Here is a 23,368-nt window from a genome sequence, read left to right on the forward strand (position 1 = left end):
ACATCTGTAGGGAGTGGATGGGAAAGTGGGATAACATAGAACTACTGTGAATGGGTGATCAATGAGAGGTGTGGATATGGTAGGTCATACTGTATCTTGCAATCAATCATAGAATCAGAGTTGTACAGAATGGAAACAGGCCGCCTTGGCCCAACTTACCCATGCTGACTGACCAAGATGCCGCTTCAACACTAGTCCAACCTGCCTGCATTTGGCACATATCCCTCTAAACCTTTCCTCTCCATCAATAGGAATCAAGGCCAAATCCTGAACAGCCACAACCTTCTGGAATGGCAGAACAACTGGAGTTGTTTTACAGCCTGCTCTGGTTCCTCAGCCTCAGAAAGGGAAAATAACTCTTGAGGGGTTAATAACCCGAGCTGGATAACTTAAACAGAGTCTCGCTATGTGTCAACACATTCACTGCTCCACCCCTTCAGTGCATTAATTAAACCAAGTGATTTTCACAATTTGTTGGGACTAGATTTCAGGAAAGCTTTCATGGTGCAAATCACAACATTCTCACCTTTACAATTTTAAAGTTTTTTTCTCCAAGAATCCACAGCATGCAAGTGGCTTTGGCGGTGGCGTTAATGTGAAGAAAGCACTTCACCAAATGAACAAGCTCTTACCTTTTGATTCCTCGTGTCTGGTAAATGTTGCAGGAGGAGCATTCTTTGGCTGAGTTGTGGTCTCAGGCCCAGACTCTGGAGCAATTGAATGTTTCTTCTCAGTGGTCTCCATTTGTTGTGGGACCCTTGTCATTTGAACAGTAGGTTCAACCTTTGTGACGTTGCCATTTTTCTCAGTCACATTATGAACTACAGTGGCATCAGGAGATTTTGTATTGAGACTGCTGCGACTTGTAGGACTTGCAGTGGGCTTGCTACCTTCTACTTGGGTTTTATTTCTTGCAGGAGGGGCTCCATCTGTAACCGTGGTAGCCATTTCTTTTTTTTTGGTTAGTTCACTCATCTCTGTGTTCTGAATTAAAGCACTATTAGTTGAATTTTCTGATGAATTATTAAAATCAGTTCCATTTTTCAGACTCGGAGTAATAGGAAGATCTACAGTACTGTCCACGTCTGTATGGGCTGTGTTACCACTGCTCGATCTTGCTGTAGATTTATTTAATCCCAGTGTAGTTGCTGCCACATTAAACAACGATGTTGCATCACTGGACGTTGTTTCTTTTACATTAATTGGTTCTTCAGTAGAATTTTCTTTAAAAATAAACAGAAGAACATGGTCAATGGGAAATGCTGATGTATCATAGGACAATCTACTATTCTGGTTATTTATATCAACATTTTTAATATGTTCATTTGGCAGTGTAGCTGCACCAGTCTCTAATAAGTTAAAGATAAACTCCTTGAACCATCAAGATGTTTCTTTTGGTACATCTATCCAACTTCATTCAAATTTTAAAGAAAAAAACATTTTTATTCTAAAAGAAATTGCAGCAAAACCTTGAAGGGTCAGAAATCAAGTGGATGGCAGATAAACACTGATGCTACCAAAAACAAGTTACAGGTGGGGAAAAGGTGGTGACGATTCAACCTCATAAATTGCAATGTGTCTGTACACTTAGTTGATTAAGGACTCCACATACCCACTTGTACTACATCTCCCAAAGCAACAGTCAACCTGCACAGAATCAAAATAAGACAGGATGCCATTCTGCCTCGAGCCAGCTTCCGATAGGACAATCTCATCATCCCATTCCTGCTCAATCCCATAAACTAGAATATTATTCTCCCAAGTAGCTAATTCATGCCCTTTTGAAGGAACTGGTAGATTCTATGTTTACTACCCTTACAGTGAAACCAATGCTTTAACGGAAAGACTTTCCTCACATCCTCCTTGTATGTTACATCAGATACTGTTTAATATACAAAAAGACAGTGCTGGAATATCTCAACAGGACAGGCAACATCTCTGGAGAACAATGATTGGCAATGTTTCATGTTGAGACCTTCTTCAGACTGATTTGGGGGGGGGGGGGAGAGAAGGAACAGAAAGCTGGAATAGGGGAGAGGCAAAGCATGGCAAGTAATAGGTCACCTTGAACCGGGTGGGGGGGGGGGGGGGTTGATAGGCAGATGGTTGTAACAAAGGACAGAGATAAGAACAGAAGGTGAAAGCCAGGTTTGAAGAGTTGTGGATTGTGAAGCCAGAGGGGTAACAGCAGGGGTGTGGGAAAAGAGTTGGGGTACAGGGAAGGTAAGGGGGGGGGGGGGGGAGGGGGTGGAAGGGGTAGTTTGAGGTTGCCCACAATTGGGAATTCAATGTTCATACCATTAGGTTGTAAGCTCCCAAACGCAACACGAGGTGCTGTTGCTCCACTTTGTATGTGGTCTCACTCTGGCAATGGGGGCAGCCCAGGACAGAAAGATTAATGTGACATTGGGAAGGGGAGTCAAAATGGTTATCAATCAGGAGATCCAGTCGGTCTTGGCAGACCGAACGCAATTGTTTAGTGAAGCCGACGGCAATTCTAAATTTGGTATCGCTGATGTTGCTGATGTAGCCTCCTGTACATTGTCAAGACCGACAAACTAATTACTCTCCAGGCTGACAAACAACTAGGCTTTTGCAATCATAAACTGGACTCACAAATGAGGAGCACACACAATCACGCTGGAGCCAACTTCTAAACATTGTCTCATTTAAGGAAATTGTTATGTCATTGTTGGTATTAAAAGGCAAATCTCACCTCTCCAGAATAGCGTGTGCTGCTTCCAAAAAAAAAGATCCGCGTATGTGAATTAAAAAAAATGAAATTAAGCTTTTCATTTTAGCACTGAAAGAGCACTGACGAATTTATCTGCATCCCACCAGTAGCACTCACACCTCCATCCCAAGGAGGTTAATGTTTGCCTGGAAATATTTACATTCCCATCGATTATTCAAAGCAAGAATTGAATCATTAAACAGTGTTGAGAGTCAAAAACATTCCTTATATTTTTAATGCGCATTAAACCAGTCGAACCAGCTTGTGGCCAGTGTGAACTGCGAAGAGGATATTAGGAGGTTGCAGGGTGACCTGGACAGGTTGAGTGAATGGGCAGATGCAGTACAATGTAGATAAATGTGAGGTTATCCACTTTGACAGCAAAAACAAGGAGACAGATTATTATCTCAATGGTGTCAGGTTAGGTAAGGGGGAAGTGCAGCGAGACCTGGGTGTCCTTGTACACCAGTCACTGAAAGTTGGCGTGCAGTTACAGCAGGCAGTGAAGAAAGCTAATGGCATGTTGGCCTTCATAACAAGAGGATTTCAGTATATGAATAAAGAGGTTCTTCTGCAGTTGTATAGGGCCCTGGTAAGGCCACATCTGGAGTATTGTGTACAGTTTTGGTCTAATTTGAGGAAGGACATCCTTGTAATTGAGGCAGTGCAGCGTAGGTTCACGAGATTGATCCTTGGGATGACGGGACTGACATACGAGGAAAGATTGAAAAGACTAGGCTTGTATTCACTGAAGTTTAGAAGGATGAGAGGGGATCTTATAGAGACATATAAAATTATAAAAGGACTGGACAAGCTAGATGCAGGAAATTTTTTCCCAATGTTGGGGGAGTCCAGAACCAAGGGCCACAGTCTTAGAATAAAGGGGCCATTTAAAACTGAGGTGAGAAGGAACTTTTTCCACCCAGAGAGTTGTAAATTTGTGGAATTCTCTGCCACAGAGGGCAGTGGAGGCCAAATTACTGGATTAATTTAAGTTAGATAGAACTCCGGGGGCTAGTGGAATCAAGGGATATGGGGAGAAGTTGGGCACAGGTTACTGATTGTGGATGATCAGCCATGATCATAATGAATGGCGGTGCTGCCTCGAAGGGCCGAATGGCCTCCTCCTGCACCTATTTTCTATGTTTCTAACTTGACAAGCAGCACATCTTACATACAGTCCACTTTCAGCATTGCTGAGAGTGCACATAAATTACAAGGCAAACTGACCCATAGCCTGGCACAACATTTCACAGTAAAGATAGTGAATGCATCAACATCTAGATGGTGTACTTCCAAATTTGGCTGCAGTCACTAGTTTTACTGTTTTTGAATCAACACACACTTGCAAAGCCTCATTGCAATTTTCTTAGAGTTGCATAATCCCATAAAAATTGTAGAAAATTAAGAGTTGTTTTAGTTTTTAATCTTTAAACTAAAGATTTAAGTTAGAATTATATCATTTTTTAACGACAAGTAAAAGATTTATTAACTATGGTTAACTGTCCGTGGAATTTATGAAGATGATTAAATAACTTAGGGAATGAAACATGCCTTGCAGACAAGCTGGGCGTCACTAGTTCTCATGTGGCTACTGCCCTGTGCTCCTCGTGAGATGTGACGGTACAGTTGAAGCTTTTGCAAGTCTCTGCAATGGATCCTATGGTTTGGAACATAAAGTATTACAGTAACAATGCTAGGAGATAGTCAATGGGCTCCAATAATAGAGCCTGGATTATGTTGCATTTAAAATATATTTTGTAATAATAATAATTACATTTACAAAACAAACTATTAATGCCTACACTTATAAATTCAAAGTCATGGAGTCATTGTGCTAACCGGCACAGAGACTGTTTGGCCCAACTCGTTCATGACTCTGTTGTCTAACTAAGCTAGTCCCACTGGCCTGCACCTTGAGGGAATGGACAGGTGACGGTTTGGATCAGGCCCCCTCTTCAAAAGGTCTGAAGAATGGTCCCGACTCGAATCGTCCCTTGTCCATTTCCTCAACAGACTGGAGATGGATGACAGTTACAGGTCAATTAAGTCTGGTGGCAACAATTCATAAGTGAACATGATAATTCTGCGCATACAACTTGCATCGTCTACTTGCTGCATTGCCTAGAAAACTTAGCTTGCTTTTACATGGAAGTTACTGCAGCTCGTCATGGATTCAGTTTCCTCTAATCCGCAAATAGTTTTCTATTTAACCCGACTTTGTTTGTCATTCATTAGACCTTGCTACAAAAGAACCTCCCCGTCATCCTCTGAACACAGGCTGAAACTCTGCTGCCAATACAGCTTCAAATAATCAATGTTATTTGGACAAAGGTGGTGCCACTCTGTACACAGCAACACGAGCAATTCATTATTTTAATTCTGCTGGTTGACGATTAAAAGTTGAATGGAAAACCTCACTGACATTTTCCCTGAAAATTTACCAAATCTATTAAATTGGCACAGTGATTCTCCAGCTGAATCATGGGTGGTGAGGACTCAGTGTACAGGGAAGATAGAAGTGCACCTCTTGTAGATACGCTCAATGATGTGGAGGGCTGTACATGTGATGGACTGGGCTGAGTGGTGTTGCAATAACAACCTCCTAGTCAACATCAAAACCAGAGATCTAACCGTTCACTTCAGAAAGAGGATGTTGGGAGACCAGGCCCAGGATTATATTGGTGGTGGAGAGTCAGCAGCTTCAAATTCCTACGAGTTAACATCTCAGATGAGCTGTCTGGGCCTGGCAAGTAGAGGTAATCGTAAAGAATACACTCTAGCATCTCTACTACCTTAGAGGTTTAAGAGAGATTTGTTAATGTCTCAGAATACCCTAATGATTCTCTACATGCTAAGAAAGTATCTTGAGTGGTTGCATCCTGGCCCGATGTTTCAATTCAATTCAATTCCAATGCAGAGAAACACAAGAGGCTGAAGACAGTGGTGGACTCAGCCCAGTCCATCACATGTACAGCCCTCCACATCATTGAGAGTTTCTGCGAGGTGCTGCCTCAAGAAAGTGGCATCTCTTATCAAGTATCCCCACCATCAGGGCCAAGCCCTCTTCTCGTTGTTACCATCAGACAGTAGGAGCAGAAGCCTGAAGTCTCACACCACCAGGCTCAGGAAAAGCAACTTTTCTGCAAATATAAGGTTCTTGAACTGGCCTGCACAACCCTAAATCTACCTCAAGAGTCAAGAGTGTTTTATTGTCTTCCAGATAGATCAATTAAATTCTTACTTGCAGCAGCACAACAGAATATGTAAACATATTATTGGCATAATCTCAGCAACAAAACACTCAAGGACAACTTCTTGCACTATCATGGAATTGTTTACTAATTGTGTATTTTTGCACCAATGTCTTAGTTTTTTTTTGTTGCAATCTTTCTTTTCACTATTTTGTAGAATAAATATACTATTTATGTTTTGTGTTGTCAGAGTCTATGTTCCTGTGATGCTGCAAGCAAGATTTTCATTATACCTGTACCTCACCACATGTGTGCAAATGAGAACTCCACTTGACTGATCTCCATTGGTGGTAGTACAATATAAATTGAGTTAAAAAAAATTCACAATCATTGACAGATTAGCTCGAATTTTCAACTTGCACATTCATCGGGGGTACATGGTGTCACAGCTGACAGACTCGCCTCACAATACAATTGAATCCAACAATAACCATCCTTCTCCTCCACTGCAAGCAAAACTGAAATTGTTTAAGCGTTAATTGGATACCAAGTAGCAGTTTCAAGGCTCTAAAATACTTTGCCAACAAACTGTTCTGGTTCCTCAAAGAAAGACACTAAACGCTGCAAAGAAATTGCAGGTCAGTTTGTGATTTCCTGATTCTAAGCCCTAGATTACTGCAGAGTTACTCCAACATTTTGTGTCTATCTTTGGTGTAAACCAGCACCTGCAATTCGTTTTATTATACAAGCTCTGGTTCTTCACTGGGAATTCTGCAGTAATCTGGGGCTTAGAATCAGGAAATCACAAAGTGATCATTATTCAGCTGTAGTTAGTTTATTTAGTTTTTACCCCCCATGTCAAAACAAACTGGTCACATCTCATGAAGCAATATTGCTTCATATTTTCTTTCACAATTTTGCAGTCCTTTTCACCTAACAAATGGAGGCTAATATGCAGTTATGAATAACCAATATCTAATAATGCATTACAAGACAGCAATTCAATACTGTGGTTTATAAATTGTTCAAGCACTGCCCACCTGGCTTAAATCATTATCCAAACTGTTCAACTGAATTACTGGCTCATAATTCATTGCCTGCCAAGTCTTATATTTAATAAAACCAATGTTGAGTTTGGCTCAGCATAAGGAAAATTAATTGAACACATTAAAACGATTCAGTCAATTAGCTAAATTGAAACAGTTACTTAGTGCATGGAATATTTATGAGTGGGTAGTTCACAAGAACATGGATGTACTCGAGCATGTAGGTGCAACAGTGGTGGAATTGTACTTAACGGCAGACCCACAGCAATAACAAACCAACCACTAATAAGTTAATAAAACCTACTTCACTTAGACCGAGAGATTAACAAATACCATTCACCACTCTGGTTCCTCTTTAATCAAGTCAGAGCAAAAATAAATGCCAGACAAAAAATAATAATTTACACTCTACCCTCATTTCAAAAATGTCCTCCTTTGCATCAGGCCCATAATGGCGTCTGTCTATTACCCTCCACAAATGTTGCTGACCTAATGAGTTCCTCCAGCTCTTTGATTTTTTGCTCAAGACTTTAGCATCTGCAGCTCCATGCATCACCATGACTTCCAATGGTATTGGCATATTATTGTCACCAGCAATGCCCATGTCCCATAAAAGGAAAAATGTACTTCCATTAACAACTCAGATGTAATTATAAATAAATATTTAAATGGTATTAACTTTTTATTGTCATATGTAATGAAATAGAGCAAGATAATTTTTGCGTGCTATACAGCAGATCATTCCATATTTGAATGCAATCATTCTACATACAAGTATAACAGGCGGCACAAAAAGACAAAGGAAATAGAGTGTAGAATATAGCATTACATCTAAAAAGAAAGTATAGATGAAACAAACACTTCAAGGGCCACAACGACAGACTGGAAACACAAAAAAATTGCAGATGCTGCAACCCCGAGAAAAAAGTTTGAGGAACTCGGTGGATCAGACAGCAATTGAGTCAAGAGTGTTTTATTGTTATGTGTCACAAAATGAAACCATAAAATTCTTACTCACAGCGGCGGCACAACAGATATGTATTGTGGAGGGAAATGGACAGCTGACATTTTGGAACTCTTCTTTGAGGAAGGATCCTCAAATGTCACCTGTCCAATTCCCTCCACAGATGCTGCCTGACCCGCTGAGTTCTTCAAGCACCTTTTTTGCTTGCGGTAGACAAGAAAATCTGGAAACACCTTGAGAGGTCCGTTCAAGAGTCTGATGACAGTGGGAAAGAAGCTGTTCTTATATCTGGTGGTACGTGCTATCAAGCTTTTGTATCTTCTGCCTGATGGAAGAGGGGATTGTCAGTGGTTCTTTATCATATTTGCTGTTTTTCAAGGCAGTCTGAATTACAGATGGAATCAAAGGGGGGTTAGGTGGGGGGGGGGGGGGGGGGGGGGGGAAGAGCCAGTTTGTGTAGCAGACTGGGTTGCATTCACAACACTGCAATTTCTTGCAGGCTAGGGCAAAGCAATTACCATGTAACCCACCTGGATGGGATGCTTTCTGTGGTGTAGTTGTGGAAATTAGAGACATTTCATTAGCCTTCAAAATGAGCATAGAATGTACTGAGCACATTTGGGAGGATGGCTTGTTGTTGCCAGTGATTCTGTTCAACTTCACTTTCAGACTGATATACCAAATCATAAAATCATAGATCTGGTACGGCAAAGAAGTCACTTGGCCCATTAAGTTATGCAACTCCCCGTACAGCAGTCTCTTCAGTCCCGCTCCCCAGCTCTTTTCCCACTCCTGCAAATAATTCTCAACGGCCATCCCTTTGAAATGGCACCGTGACTTTTTCCACTAATTTTACAAGCAATTTTTCAAACTGATTCAGTCTGCTGAGTTACTCGAGCACTTTGTGTTGTTTCACATTAAAACTAGGCGCCGATGCTGCTGGTCTGCACCAGCGAGCCCTTCTTCACCCACTGTCACTTCTTCCCATTGGCTGTTTTGTCCGCTCCCCCCTCCACCGTCACCTCATCCTCCTCCTCCCTCTGCTTTGTCTACTCCACCGCTGCCTCCTCCATCGCAGTTGCCGACATCTTCCAAGTTGGAAGTGACAGTGAAAGGTGGAGCAGCAGAGTGGACAAAACGACAGGAAGAAGCGGCAGCTGGTGAGAGGGGAGGGGGCCCCACAGTGACCGAGAGCATCCTTTCGGTGGCCTGAAGAAAGCACTGTCGGCCAGGGTCCACAACGCGAGCCACAACAATAGCCGCGTCAACCGGCTATTACTAGCGCTCGTTGGTGCACCTTGTGGAAGATGTCAGGGGATTCGGCCAGGAGTTGTTGTCCACCCCCTCGCTCATCTTCACAGTGTTGCACCAACAATGACCAAAACGTGAAGAGCAGCAAGGCTAGGCGACACTTTTATATTTATGAAATGGACAGGAAGCCCTGATCATCCTCCCGTGGCCATAACACAGGTCATTCAAGAAACAGGACCACCTATTGTGAAGTGCGAGTTTATTGATGCAAGCCAGGGAGTACCGGTATTCCTACTCTTGTGCAGAGGTTTTTCTGACTTAAAGGGCACTAAAACCAATCACAGAAGCACCTTAGCATAAAGAGTTAACTTTAAGAGGGTCCTCTTAATTTTCCGCAAAACTTACCAAATTAAAAAAGGATTGAACTATAGAAAGCAATTTTCTTATTTTGTTAGAGAATCTGAGACCTTAAAACTGCACCCCCTTGAACAACCTTATTTCCATTTAATTCATTAGACAGAACATTTAAAAGATACTTTCATTACACAATATATTTATGTAAATGAAAAAAGAATCATGCTTTTGCACTTCACATGTAATTGAAGCAGAGGATCACTGGCAAAGAGTTGGCCATAAACTAATTGAGTGTTTGAATGTCAGGTTTGTGAACACAAATTCCCTGTGGAAGGGCAGGCACTGATTTTAAACAAAGATTACTGTGTTTGGCTTTAACATTGAGAGGCAAGCGGCTTGTTAATATTTGCTGCAATTGCTTGTGCAAGATGAAAAACACCCAGATTCCATCATAGTCCACTGCTTGCCAAGAGATTGTAATTGTAATTAATTTATTAGCCAAGTATGTAAAAACATACAAAGAATATGATTTACCATAGTCATACCAAAAAAGCAACAAGACACACAACATAAAAATTGACATAAACATCCACCACAGCGCAGTGATAGAAGGTAATAAAGTATTATCTTCTTCCCTCCTTTTCTCCCACGGTCGGGGCAGTCGAACCATCCGCAGTCGGGTCGATCGAAGCTCCCGCGACCGACATAGTGATATGCAATCTTTCTGTTTCACCCCTCTCATTTGTTACTTACTCGACCCACCTGCTAATCAATCCCCTATCACCGTCAACCTATCACTTGCCAGTATTTCCCCCATCCCAACCTCTTTTCCAGATTTCCCCCCCACTCCCGTCTGAAGGGTTCCGACGCAAAATATCATTAGCCCATTCCCTCCACAGATGCTGCGTGACCCGTAGAGACCTTCCAACAGCTTGTTTTCCGGCATCTGCAGTCTCTCGTGTCCACAACAGTACATCATTTACAATCAATACATCAAAACTCACTTTAATGTGACTATGCATGAGTCAAGACAATTAAATAAATGCAACTCATTAAAAAAAAGAATATAATGGCATTCCATTAATACCAGGCCTATGACACAATTCTTTTCTTTCATTTTATTGTCCTCTGAATTTCGATTTACCAGTATTTACCCCAGAGATCGTCAAATTTGCATACAAGATTAAGCGATGGTTGTAAAAGATGAATATGCTCTTTCAATTAATGAGTTCAAGCAGGTTTTAGAACATTACATAAGAATTAACTTGGCATGAGGCCCTTCCATGGATGCGCTCAATTCTGTATTAAATTAAATTTAATTAAAATTTATATCACCACTTAACTTAATACAAGGTTTACAGTGGATTCCCCATTATAATTCTACAACACGCAGGCTAAAAATCTTTAACTAAATTATTTTAATTCAAATTCTTCTGCATAACCAAGCAAAATAAATACAAAAAATGACAAGACAAACAACCGTCACTAGGAGAGGAGATGCCAACTATTGAAGGGTAAATACCAGCTCTGTATTTGGTCACCATGGATGCCATCCGAGTGTTCTCCATGTGACTGTGGGCTTCCTCTGGGTGCCATGTTTTCTCCCCACATCCCAAAGATGTGTGGGTGAGAGTTAGTCAGTCTCTATAAAGGTGTCCCTAATGTATAGGGAGTGAATGAGAAAATAAATCATCATAAAAACTAGTGCGAACTGGTGATCAATGGGCGGAGTGGAATCTGTGGGCCGAAGGGCAAATTTCTATGTTGTATCACTAATGTAAAAATTGAATTCCTAACATGTAGGCAGAGCGTACATGGAGCGCTAGGGGTGAGGCAGTAAAGGGAATGAGAAGAGTGAAAGTGTAACTGTGTTCCAAACCCTGGTCTGTAACATTCTTGGCATACCAGAATTCAGCTTTGTTTTCAGTTTTATTCACAGTTATTTAATCAAGCAAATTTAATCCGAGCTATTTTAAGGACAGTTTAGCATTAACATGCGAGACAGCAAAATTGGAGATTTACACCTTTTATCAAGATCAAAACAAACCAAGTGTACTTTGAAGTGCTTGTAATATACAAAAATATCCCAAGGTGTTTCAATGTTACTGGCAAGGTCATCATTTCTTACCCATTCTGAATTGTTCTTCTTGAACAAAACTGCTTGTGGGTCATTACAGAGGAGTTAAACGTCAATTATGTGTGCATTTTGAGTCATGTAGGGGGAAAGGACGGCAGATTTCTGCTGAGAGACACTACTGATGACAATAGAGTATTTCCTGGTCATCATTGCTCATACCAACTTTTTAATTCCATGTTTATTTTGTTACCCAAGTTGTATCTTGCTTCTGCCTCATCCAAATTTGGGCTACAAGTGATTGGTCATGTAGGACTGAGAAAGAAGAGAAAAAAAAATCTGTAAAAAGAAAAGTTGTGGTTTCTCTCGAACAGAAGTCTGTTAATGACAGGATACATTCAAAGCCAAAAGCTGATGTGTCTTTCGACATAAATGGAATCAGGAATTTAGGATCAAATAGTCATCATTCAGTCATATTATTGTCAGGCAAAGTCGGCTCAAGGGACTATAAGGCCTTCTGCTGCTTTTATTTATCAGCTTGAAATCTTAAAATCTGTTGTTGAGCAAGGAAGATATTCGAGCAAGGGGCCAAAGACGTGCTCAATTAGATAGGTTTGGCAAAGGAAGTCTCAGTTCAGTTCAGTTTGAGAAAAGGATGCAGAGCCTGAGGGTTATAGGGAGGTAATTCCAGAACTCTGGTTCTTGGGAGCTAAAGTCACCATTGCAAATTGTGGAGGGATGAAAATTGGGATAATCAAGAGACCAGAATAATAGTTGCCAGATGTTGGTAGGTTAGAATACTTGAAAAAATAAATCCAGAAAAATCCAGTGTGGGAGCCATGGAGGAAGAGGAAAATAAAGGTGGGACTTTGGAAGTGAGGTACTACACAATCAAGAACAAGGTTAAAAAATTATAGGTGTGATGGGCAACCAAGACAGGGCAGGTTAGGACACGGACAGCAGCCCGTAAGTTTATGGAGGTGAAATATGGGAGGTTTGACAAATATTTATGGTGGAATAGTTCCAAATGAAGTAAACAAAATGGTAATAGAACCAAAGTATGAGCAGATAAGTATAAAATAAATGGCAGTGGAAATAGTTGGACATGTGGCTGCAAGCTCACTTCAGATCCCGAACAATGTCTGGACTGCAACTAGTCTGCTCCATTCTCCACTCTAAGAGAATGGAGTTTGTGAGAAACTAAAGACAATGCTTTTGGTCTCAAGATTTAGTTGAATGAAATTTCTGCTCATCGGTTACAGGATAATCAGACAAGCAACATAGAGCCGGATGCTGTCAACATGCTGACGCCACTGCTGGAATTCTTAATGACATTACCATAAGGAGAAATAAGATGGTTCATGCACGATTTCTTGCTAATGCAGGATCCAAAAAGAAACCATTTGAGACCACAACCCAGCCATGAGTGGATAGATAAGCTTATCAGCTATGCAGTCCCACCTTGCTAAATGATGGAGAAGTGGGTAAGAGCAGTGTTTGTGGAAAGGGGGAGGGGGCAAATGGTGGGACAGTCTGGTCAACCGAGTCGAAGGTTGCTAGCAGGTAGAGCAAGACAAGGATGGTGTTCACTGATGTCATAGCCACAGTTCAGAGTAATTCTGTAAAATGACCATGATATTTGGAGAGTCGGACAAGTAATTCTGAGGTTGACAGCATGGATTCAGGAATGTAACAAGTGTTTGCGATCGAGAGTTTGCAGAATTGGTTGAAAGGGTGGAGTTCCTATTGAAAGAGGGGAATGATGCAGGATAATTTAAGCAGGATGGAGAAAGATAACCAGTGAACAGTTATTAATATGGCATTATCAGCAAAGCACCCGAGTGGCTGGAAAATCTTAATTAATACTGAACATGAAACAACAGATTACTTTCTGCCAGCAAACTGAATGGCGGAATCATCCAAAATCAGTACCCCCACACACTTCCAGGAGCCTATAATAATTGCCCTTTAATAGCCAAACAGACGATTGAAACAGATGATTCATGGGGATTGGAGCCAGGAAACAATTCTGGCCACATCCTTTGACTCCCTTGCTACAACTTACATAAAACAGAAAAGCTTATGACTTGTGTGGGTTTTCAAAGATAAAGCATGTTAAAGCTAGTCAGCGGTTCATTCAAGAGGGCATGCAAAGGTTCTTTTGAAAAGTGGGTGTTTCAAAACCAAATACAGTAGAAATATTGGAATACATCCAGTTGCAAATGATGAAACTGGCTAGGAATATTTCCAATGAGTACAGTTATCTGATGGCATAATTTGAGCCCGGGAGATGGCCATCATGGGTCTTTTCTTTAAAAGACAAACAAAATAAACAGAATAAATAAAACCATTTTGCTGTACTCTGCTATAAGGCAGCAAACAAGACAGCAATTGAGGTAATTGCCGTTGGCAGCATTATTCCAGAGACAATATGACAAAGTTCAAGGTTAATTTTATTATGGGGACATGCCTTAATTGAAAACAAAATCACTAATCAGAGGTAGTAATAATCCTAAACTGTCCTACAATTCATTGAACCCACTGAAAGGGGAACTGTGTTGAGCAATACCAATCAATTTCACCAACATATTTTAGACTTTATTACTGTGAATTGGAGCGAAAATCAATGATTTTGGTTTTACTGCCTCACTGTCAATTCCTTAAATCACAAGCCAGAATTGGAGTCATTGATCATACAACAGCAAATGCAATGAACTTGAAGGAGCATAGCAGATGGGGGTTAAGTTATTGCCCACATTGATTTTTAATTAGCAGACAATACAGACTTATGCACTGCATTTTTTTGTATGTTGCATGAGATACTGGTAATTCAATAAAGATAAATTACATTCAGAACAAATTTGATTAATTTATTTGAAAACATTATGACCAATAATGGGTCAATGTTATAGAATGAGAGGCTTTTTGTTTCTGCAGTTGACCATTCCTGTAAAAAATCTTTTATGTGACCATTAATAAAATAGCAAAATGCAGGAAATATACAACAAACTATAAATTATACCCTCCACTAGAAATATAAATAATAGATATCAAGCTATGCTTGTCTAACAAACAAGAGAGCATTTCCACATAATGGAATTTTATAGTGAGAGAAGGACATTTATACCCATTGATTGTCTGGAGCAGTTGGGGAAGCGGGGAGGTGGAAAGAACTGTGCCCCAGTTCACTCACGGCAATCACCATATGTTGTCCATTCCCGCCGCTGTCAATTATCAAAATATTCATTACAGGACCTCTTAGCACCTCCCACACTGGCTCAGAGGACAACAACACAATTCCAGCAATATGGTGCATGCCAGGCCTCACCCCCAAGAACATTCAGGATGCCCATCTGGACATGCCAGATAACGAAACAACCACTCTCATTTCCTTTGCAACTCAGAACAGTCAACCACATCTTTACTTTTTCGATCATAATTATATAACAGTTACTTATTAAAGCACCGACTAGAGAATTTACATAACGGCTACGAAACTTGTGGGTGGCATAGTGGTGCAGTGTTAGAGTTGCTGCCTCGCTGCGCCAGTGACCCTGTCTGTACAGTGTTCGTATGTTCTCCCTGTGACCGCACGGGTTTTCTCCGAGTGCTCTGATTCCCTCCCACAGTGAGTGGCATATTACAGGTACCAGACGAGTAGTTGTACGCCAAGACAGTGATGTTGCAGCAAGATTTTGATTGTACCTCTACTTTACCATGCATTATGACAATAAACTTAACTGCCCTTGTGGCATACAATGAAGATATGCACATAAAAGTTCCAGCAACCTTTCTACCTCTTCATTCCACCCATTGTAGTCGTGACCCAGTGGATGAGAAAGAGGCAGTTGCATCAATTACTAAACTATAAGGGGGACAAGGTGAAGTTGGTGATAAAGTAATCTTCAGAGTCAAGCCCATTTACAAGAGTTCCTGCACAGCCCATTTGAACCAGATTGATCTGGTCACTTAGCCCTCAATTCATCCTTGAAATACTTGCTTTCTTGGATGAATTATGGTTGGCAAGGGTGATGAAACAGAGTTTAAAATGAATGGAAGATACCCCTCTTACCACAATGACTTACCCGTCAAGGCTATTCAACGCATGAAATTTGGACTGCGTGACTATGTGTCTGAAACGGACATTTGATAAAAGATTGTGCTTGCAGATTTTACACATATCAGTAACAATGTCATGACTCTATATTTCCAAAATTAGTGGCAAGATCAAGAAAACTTTATTACCATTTATTGAGTGCACAGTAATCGCATTAGAACTGGTACTTGTGCAAAACTGCAAAGAGGTCATTCTAAGCAAGAGTTTCACAGGTACCTTTAACATTTGTTCACCAGTAAATGTGTGGAAGGCATTTAAAAGGAGAAAAGGTTTTAAAAGGAGAAGAATAGTTACAAGTTGAAGTTTACAGAACTCAGCAGCTTTAGAATTCCAGCCATTGCCAGGGCATTCTATCACACTCCTGGCATAGGCTTGCGGATGATAGATAAGATTAAGCAATGAGCCATTTAGAGTACTTAATCTCTGCCCTTTTATCATATATCATATATATACAGCGCGGAAACAGGCCTTTTCGGCCCACCAAGTCCGCGCCGCCCAGCGATCCCCGCACATTAACACTATCCTACACCCACTAGGGACAATTTTTTTACATTTACCCAGCCAATTAACCTACATACCTGTATCACTTCGTTAGTCGGACATGGAAATAGAAAGTCCCTACCCCCTGCACCTTGCCTCAAATCCACCGGGTGGCGCCACCAGTACTGGCTGCCTCACCAACAGTCAGTCTGTCTGTCCTTTCTACTGTTTTTTAATATTTTAAGTATGTGTTAAAGTATGTTTTAGTGTTTCTTGGTTTGTTTTATGTGAGGGGTAGGGAGAACTTTTTTCAATCTCTTATCTTGACAGAGATGTGATTTTTCTCCGTATCGTATCTCCGTCCCCACTGCAGCCTAACATCGTGGAATGGTGCGGTCTTTCCTGGAGACCAGCCCGGCATATCAACCTGTGGGCACTGCACAGACTGTAACATCGTAGAGCTTGCGATCCTTTGCTGCGGATCCACTGTGAAGAGCTCCAACCGCGGGCCTCTGGACTTTAACACAATGAAGGCCACGGTCTCTGGTAAGAAGAGGCTCACTCGGGAGCTCCAGTGCCACTATGGTGGCTGTTTATGTTAAATTTTATTTTATGTGGCTGTGTGACTTGTTGCTTTTTTCTTAGTATGGCAACTCAAATTTCACTGTACCTTAATTGGTACATGTGACAATTAATGAATCTTGAATCTTCTCTCTAAGAGTCATACAGTGTGGAAACAGGCCCTTTGGCCCAACCTGCCCAAAATGTTCCTTTTACACTAATCCCACTTGCCTGCATTTGGCTCATACCCCTCCACACCTGTCCAAACATTGCAATAGACCCTATGTCAATTACCTCTAGCAGCTCGTTCCATACACCCACCACCCTTTGTGTGAACCCTCAACAGCCAAAATGATGATTGAGGCCATGTCTGAACATTTCCCACATTATTACCGACCATCAAGGCCTGCTTTATAATCAAGAGGGGGTGGGGAAATAAAAACAACTAACACTGGAATAATCAACAAACAGCTCCAGTCCTGATTTTACAGCTGAAGGATGTTATTATGGGTCAAATAAAATGGTAACTGTGGTAGGCTATGCCCTATGGTTTTGTGGTACTGAATGTACCGAGCAATAGCTCTCAAGCAAAACTCATTGGATTTGCAGCCCACAATCAAATGTTAGCAACAAGTATTGTTTCAAAGGATTAGCATTGCTTCCATAATATAAACAATTGCAGATTCTTTCACATAACCTTCAATTTGAGACCATCAAATGATCCAGACCTTTATTGCTGCACGGTATCTTTCCTATTCTGACTGACAGAATAATCACAGCATTACATCAAAAGTCAGAGGAGAGAGTTCAATTTGTGTTGAAACACCTAAATGCCTTTGGATAGATTTAATTGCACACCACTCACATCCATAAAACAAAATATTTTATTGAAACAAATTACTATAATCCCTTCGCATGATGAGCACAGGCATTGATTCATAGTGTGGTACCTGTTGCAAACACTGCACGAATTTAGAAGCTCCTTCTTCCAAAGGATTTCCATGCTGGTCTCCAAAAAGGCATTTTTTGACAAGGGAAAAATGTGGTTTCTTGCATTCACTTGGGTTTTAAAGATAAAAATACCTTTTGGTTTTAGGAAAATATACTCATGCATAATAGATAGATTGACTTTCACTACAGCACCAATTAAGGAATTAGAACTGGGCAAGTTTCCCAGCTCTCTGCAAATCTAATGTATTTTACCACTGATTATTTAATGATGTGCTCTTTCTGTTAGCGTGCAACGGAAAAATTCTAGATTTGCTGACAATAACAAATTACTTGGACAAATGCAGGAGACTTAGTTGGATAAGAATGTAAGCAAAGCATATCAAATGTAAACCAATGCTGATCAGTGCAGTGTGTTAGTTTGAGAAGATGGCTCAACACCACTTTCACAATAATAGTTCGAAATGAGCAATAACGCTTACCTTCCATGTCAACGCCATGCACACACTGTTAATGAATAATTAACAGTCTATATTATTCTATATTTAGTTCAGAAGGACTTTTCAATACAGGAGTCCACTTAACATGTGATATCTCTGCCTCAGAGGAAGAACCTCCTGAGGAAGAACTTTTTCAGTCAGAGAGTGGTGAAGGTGTGGAATTCTCTGCCTCAGAAGGCAGTGGAGGCCAGTTCGTTGGATGCTTTCAAGAGAGAGCTGGATAGAGCTCTTAAGGATAGCGGAGTGCGGGGGTATGGGGAGAAGGCAGGAACGGGGTACTGATTGAGAGTGATCAGCCATGATCGCATTGAATGGCAGTGCTGGCTCGAAGGGCTGAATGGCCTTCTCCTGCACCTATTGTCTATTGCCTGCAAAAGGGTTGGGGATAAGGTTGCCAACTTTCCCGTATTAGCCGGGACATCCTGTATTTTGGGATAAATTGGTTTGTCCCGTATGGGACCACCCTTGTCCCGTATTAGTAGGGTTGCCAACTTCCTCACTCCCAAATAAGGGACAAAGGGTGACATCACCGCCCCGCACCCCATGTGACCTCACCTAGCCAGCGGCTATGTGCTCCCACTCCACCAATGGCAGCCGCATGGGCCGGGAGGCGGGTTGCTACGCAGCCTCCGTTAGGGGCTCCCAGAAATCGCAACAAAATGTAGTGATAATCAACAAAGTCTTAAAATCCCGGGTTAAAATGTACAGGTTTGGGCTAACTTGGCGTAAAATGTAACAGAAATGCCGCGGGGAAAAGCTCAGCGGGCCAGAAAGATGAAACAGAATTAATGTTTCGAGTTGGCGACTGGTCGTCATTCCCAAAAGTCGCGTTAAGTCAGACGGTGGAGCATTGTGACTCCTTGTGTAAAGGTCGGAAGGTGGTTTCTAAAGTACAAGTAGGGATCTTTGCAGAGTATGGGCAGGAAATACATCACGCCCTTGCATTGGGTGGTGATTGTAGTGAGGGCGAGTGAGGCCAGTGCCTGCTCTATATATATATATATATATATATATATATATATATAAAAATAAATAATGGCACTGGAGACGTCAATGGCAACTCTCTTCAGTGTTAATAACGCCGGCTGCACACCATGTTCCCATCGGGGCAGCTCGCCCCCCTGTTCCTCCTGATGGCTGGCGCCTCCCTCTCTTGCGAGCCGGGCTTGCCTGCTTCAACCACAAACTTCACCGGCATTGTGTGCAGGTTTACCAAGGACGCTGCGTTAATCTGTAAGTTCTGGGGAGGGGAAAGGAATTTTTTTAAACGCCGATTTCCCGCCCACCCAACCATCAAACATGCCCTCCAAGACAGCAGAGTCTGGCTCGGTTTACCAGCTGCCGCAAGGAATTAAACCGGACTGTCAATGGGGAACCTGCGATTAGTGTCAAAGAATGGCTGAATTTCTGACTTTTTTGTGGATTGGCTCACAAGAGAGGGAGGCGCCTTACTCAGAACATTTGTAACAATACTTTTCTATTTTTTTTAAACTTCAACCCATTGCAATAAAGGCCAAAATACAATTTGCCTCCTTAGTTACTTGCTGCACCTGCACATTAACATTTTAGTTTCATGCAGAAGAACACCGAGATATTCTGAACTCCACTCATTTGCAAACTCTCTCCATTTAGATAACCCGCCTTTGATTTCTGCTATTAAAGCTGTGAGGGTCACAAACCCAAAATGTTGACAGTTTTTCTTTTCATCCTGAGGTTTCCCGACCTGTTGAATTATTTCCCCCCCCCCCCCCGATTTCCAGCATTTGTATTTATTTCCTTTTGAATTTTTGAAATTCCATAAACAAGTAAAACCTGCTGTATTGACATTATGCCCCAAAAACCTTGGATTACGCCCGAAATGTAGCTTGCTGACCAACGTGTTTATTCTACCATTTTCTAAAGCCTACATGAATCTAGGAAGTAAATTCTGAAGCATCAGAAAAGATTTGGAGGAGTGTTAGAAGAATAAATATTACTTTATGACATTAGGCTCAAAAGACCAAGGTCTTTATCGGTTAGATACAAACCAGACTCAGGGGTGATTTGATTGTGACATAAAATAAATTAAAGGCTAGACACTGCTCAGGTGAGCCATTTAATTTAACTTAATGTGTTAACTTGAAAACATGCTTGCAAGTTAGATAGGGGCAAACCTAGGCTAACAAACAGTAACCCAATGGACAGCCTCTCAGCATATGTGGTGCTGAATCACCGAATTGCTTTAAAGAGTTGGGCCTACTTAATTTTGTGTGGCCAAAGACCAGTGCCCATGCAATTTCCTGGACTATTCTCATCACCTTAAGTAGATGCAGAAGAAATTTCCACAATTCTTTGGTAAAGTTATATTTTAATCTGATGACCTTAAGGCAATGACCCTAAAAGGAATCTGTTCTTTGCAACACTGTATAAACAGATAATGTGTGTATAATGTAACTATTCAGTTGTAGAAGCAAAGTGACATTCAATGGTGGCCTTAAAGGCCAAACATGAAGTAGAGGGATAAAGATCTACAGCACACTGCTTAGGCACACAAGGAAAGGATGTAATGACCTCGGCCGTATTAAAAATTTATTTTGGTGGACAAAAACCACACTTTTCTGCACTCAATGCAAATCATTACGAAAGTTCATGATAAACATCTATAAATGTAACTGAAAAGGCAAAACACTGCAGGTGCTTAACCAAAGCTTCTCGACCATAGTTGGCAGGGCTTTCAACTGAATAGTTACATTATACACGCATTGCCCCCATTTCCTTCACTTCTGCTCTCACTCCTCACTGCTACAAGTCAGACCAAGGATAGGGTTTCCTTTTCACCTTACCAGTCCCTCACATTCAATGGATAATCTTCAGTAATTTCCACCACTTTCAACGAGGTTCTGCTGCCAACCAAACCCTCTCTTCCTTTCCCCTTACAGCAGGGGTGTCAAACTCATTTTCACCCCGGGCCACATCAGCATTATGGTTGCCCTCAAAGGGCCGGTTGTAACTAAGACTGTATAAATGTAACTAATCCTTAACATATTGTTAAATAGCTCTGCATTTGATTATTATTTATTGAAATGAACAAATATTGTAACAAATATTAACATAAATGTAAAAATATATGTAAGCACATTGACAAATTGGGCCCGTTCCTCGTAAGGTTTCCATTGCGACCTGGGGAAATCGCGTTTTTTCTTTAAAATAAATTGTCTCTTAAAAAAAAAAAAAGAATCTCAATGGGGGGGAGAGGAGGGGAGGTGGAGAGGTGGAGAGGGGAGGGGTGGGTGAGGAAGGGAAAGGGGAGAGGGAGCCTCTGACACCGTCCTGCCAGCGGCCATCTTTTCTCCTTCACTGTGGTGCCGTGCTCCTCCAGGGGAGGGGGAGCGCAATTAAAGGCGGTACTGGGAAGGGGAGAGGGTGTGACCGAGGAGCCTTGGACCCAAAGCCTCTCCTGTATTGGTGTAGCATCCTCAACCCCCTACTCAATCCTCCTTATCCCTCCTCTCCCTACCCCCACTCTCCCATCTTCCCTGACCCCCACTGTCCCCTTTCTCCCCAACCCCCACTCTCTCATCCCCCACCAACACCCCCTCCTCCCCCCCACCCCTGCTGTCCCCTTCCCCCAACCCCTCCTCCCCACCCGCACTCTTCCCTCCTCCCCACCCTCCTCCCCAGTAGCACTCTCCCTCCCACCCGCACTCTCCTCCACCCCCCATTCCACCACTCTCTCCTCCCCCCCACCCCCCCATTCTCTCCTCCCCAGCCCCACTCTCTCCCCAGCCCCTCTCCTCCACCCCATCTCACCCACCCCTGCCCCCCCCACTCTCTCCTCACCCCCTCCCACCCCTACCCTCCCCTCCACCCACTTGCCCCACCTGCATTCTCACCGTCCCCCTCCCCCCCACTCTCTTCCCCCCCACCACCACCCCCCTTCCCCCTACACTCCCTCTCTCCTCCCCCCACCCTCCCCCTCCTTTCACTCACCTTCTCCATCACCCACCTTTCCCTCCTTCCCCCACTCTCCCCTTTTCCCTGACCCTCAGTCCCCCTTCCCCCCACCCCCACTCTCTTCCCCCCCACCCCCACTCTCTTCCCTCCCACCACCCCCTCCCCAGTCCCACTTTCCTTCCCACCCCACTCTCTGCTCCTCCCACCCCCCTTCCCTGACCCCCACTGTTCCCCTTCCCCCACCCCCACTCTCTCTTCCCCAACCACCCCCGCTGTCCCCCTCCCCAGTCCCACTCTCCCCCCACTCTCTCCTCACCCACTCTCACTCTCCCCCCCCTTTCCCCACTCTCTCCTCCCCCCACCCCCCCATAATCCCATTCTCTCCTACCCCCCCCCTCCCCCCACTCGGCCCCACGTCCATTCCCCTCCCCTCCATGGAGCCGTTGGCGGCGAAAGGTACTTACCGAGCGTGCAGGGAGGAGGGAGCCCCGGACTACTGGAGTCGGGCAGCGGAGGTGGGACTACTTGGCAGGTAAAGCCATACCCACAACCCATTTTCAATCCATGAAGTCTATCTTGGCCTCGCCAGCTGCTTCCATGGTTTGGGCGTATGCAATGATGACTGTGGTGTGCTAATTTTACATTAGAGTAAGCCGAAGAGTACAAGATGTTCACTTCCATTCACCAAGACTAACAAAATGCTTGACTGCAAAACCCATCCCACACCTGCCCACAAGAAGCCAAACACACAAAAAGGGCACAAAGTGCTAACTTAGCAGGTCAGGCAGCATCCCTGGAGAACATGGATACATGATGTTTTCGGTCATGACCCTTCTTCAGACTGACTTTGGGGTGGGGTGCAGCGAAGGAAAGAAAGCTGGGAGAGAGGAGAGGCAAGACAAAGCATGGCAGGTAAAGCCATACCCACAGCCTGGTTCTTCGAGCTGCCCTTCTCCTGCCCAAAGTCCCTCACTCTGGGTAGCAAATGCAACAAAGTATCAAAATTTCCTGGGTTATGAATGCAAAGCAGAGTTCAACTCAACTGTTACTGAAATGTCATCAGATTGCTATCTAGATGTCACTTAAAAAGCTGATGTGAACAAATGTCGGGCATTTGAAATTTGGTGAAGTTTTGCATCAAACAAAACTTGGTCAATTACATGCATCATTCAGTTTCAAGGCGAGAAAAATTCAAATTTTCACTTCACAACT

At 42.6% G+C, this 23,368-nt stretch overlaps 1 protein-coding gene across 1 annotated transcript in view; it reads right to left on the reverse strand.

Moving 5' to 3' along the window:
- LOC144598368 (uncharacterized) overlaps positions 1 to 23,368 on the reverse strand; it is a 51,252-nt gene that overhangs the window by 16,991 nt on the left and 10,893 nt on the right. The window contains exon 2 of the mRNA XM_078408449.1: positions 633 to 1,223. Within this exon, the coding sequence (XP_078264575.1) occupies positions 633 to 1,223 (591 nt within the window). The remainder of the gene's footprint in view (positions 1 to 632; positions 1,224 to 23,368) is intronic.

Source organism: Rhinoraja longicauda, chromosome 11, assembly GCF_053455715.1.
Source record: "Rhinoraja longicauda isolate Sanriku21f chromosome 11, sRhiLon1.1, whole genome shotgun sequence".
NCBI lineage: Eukaryota > Metazoa > Chordata > Chondrichthyes > Rajiformes > Arhynchobatidae > Rhinoraja > Rhinoraja longicauda.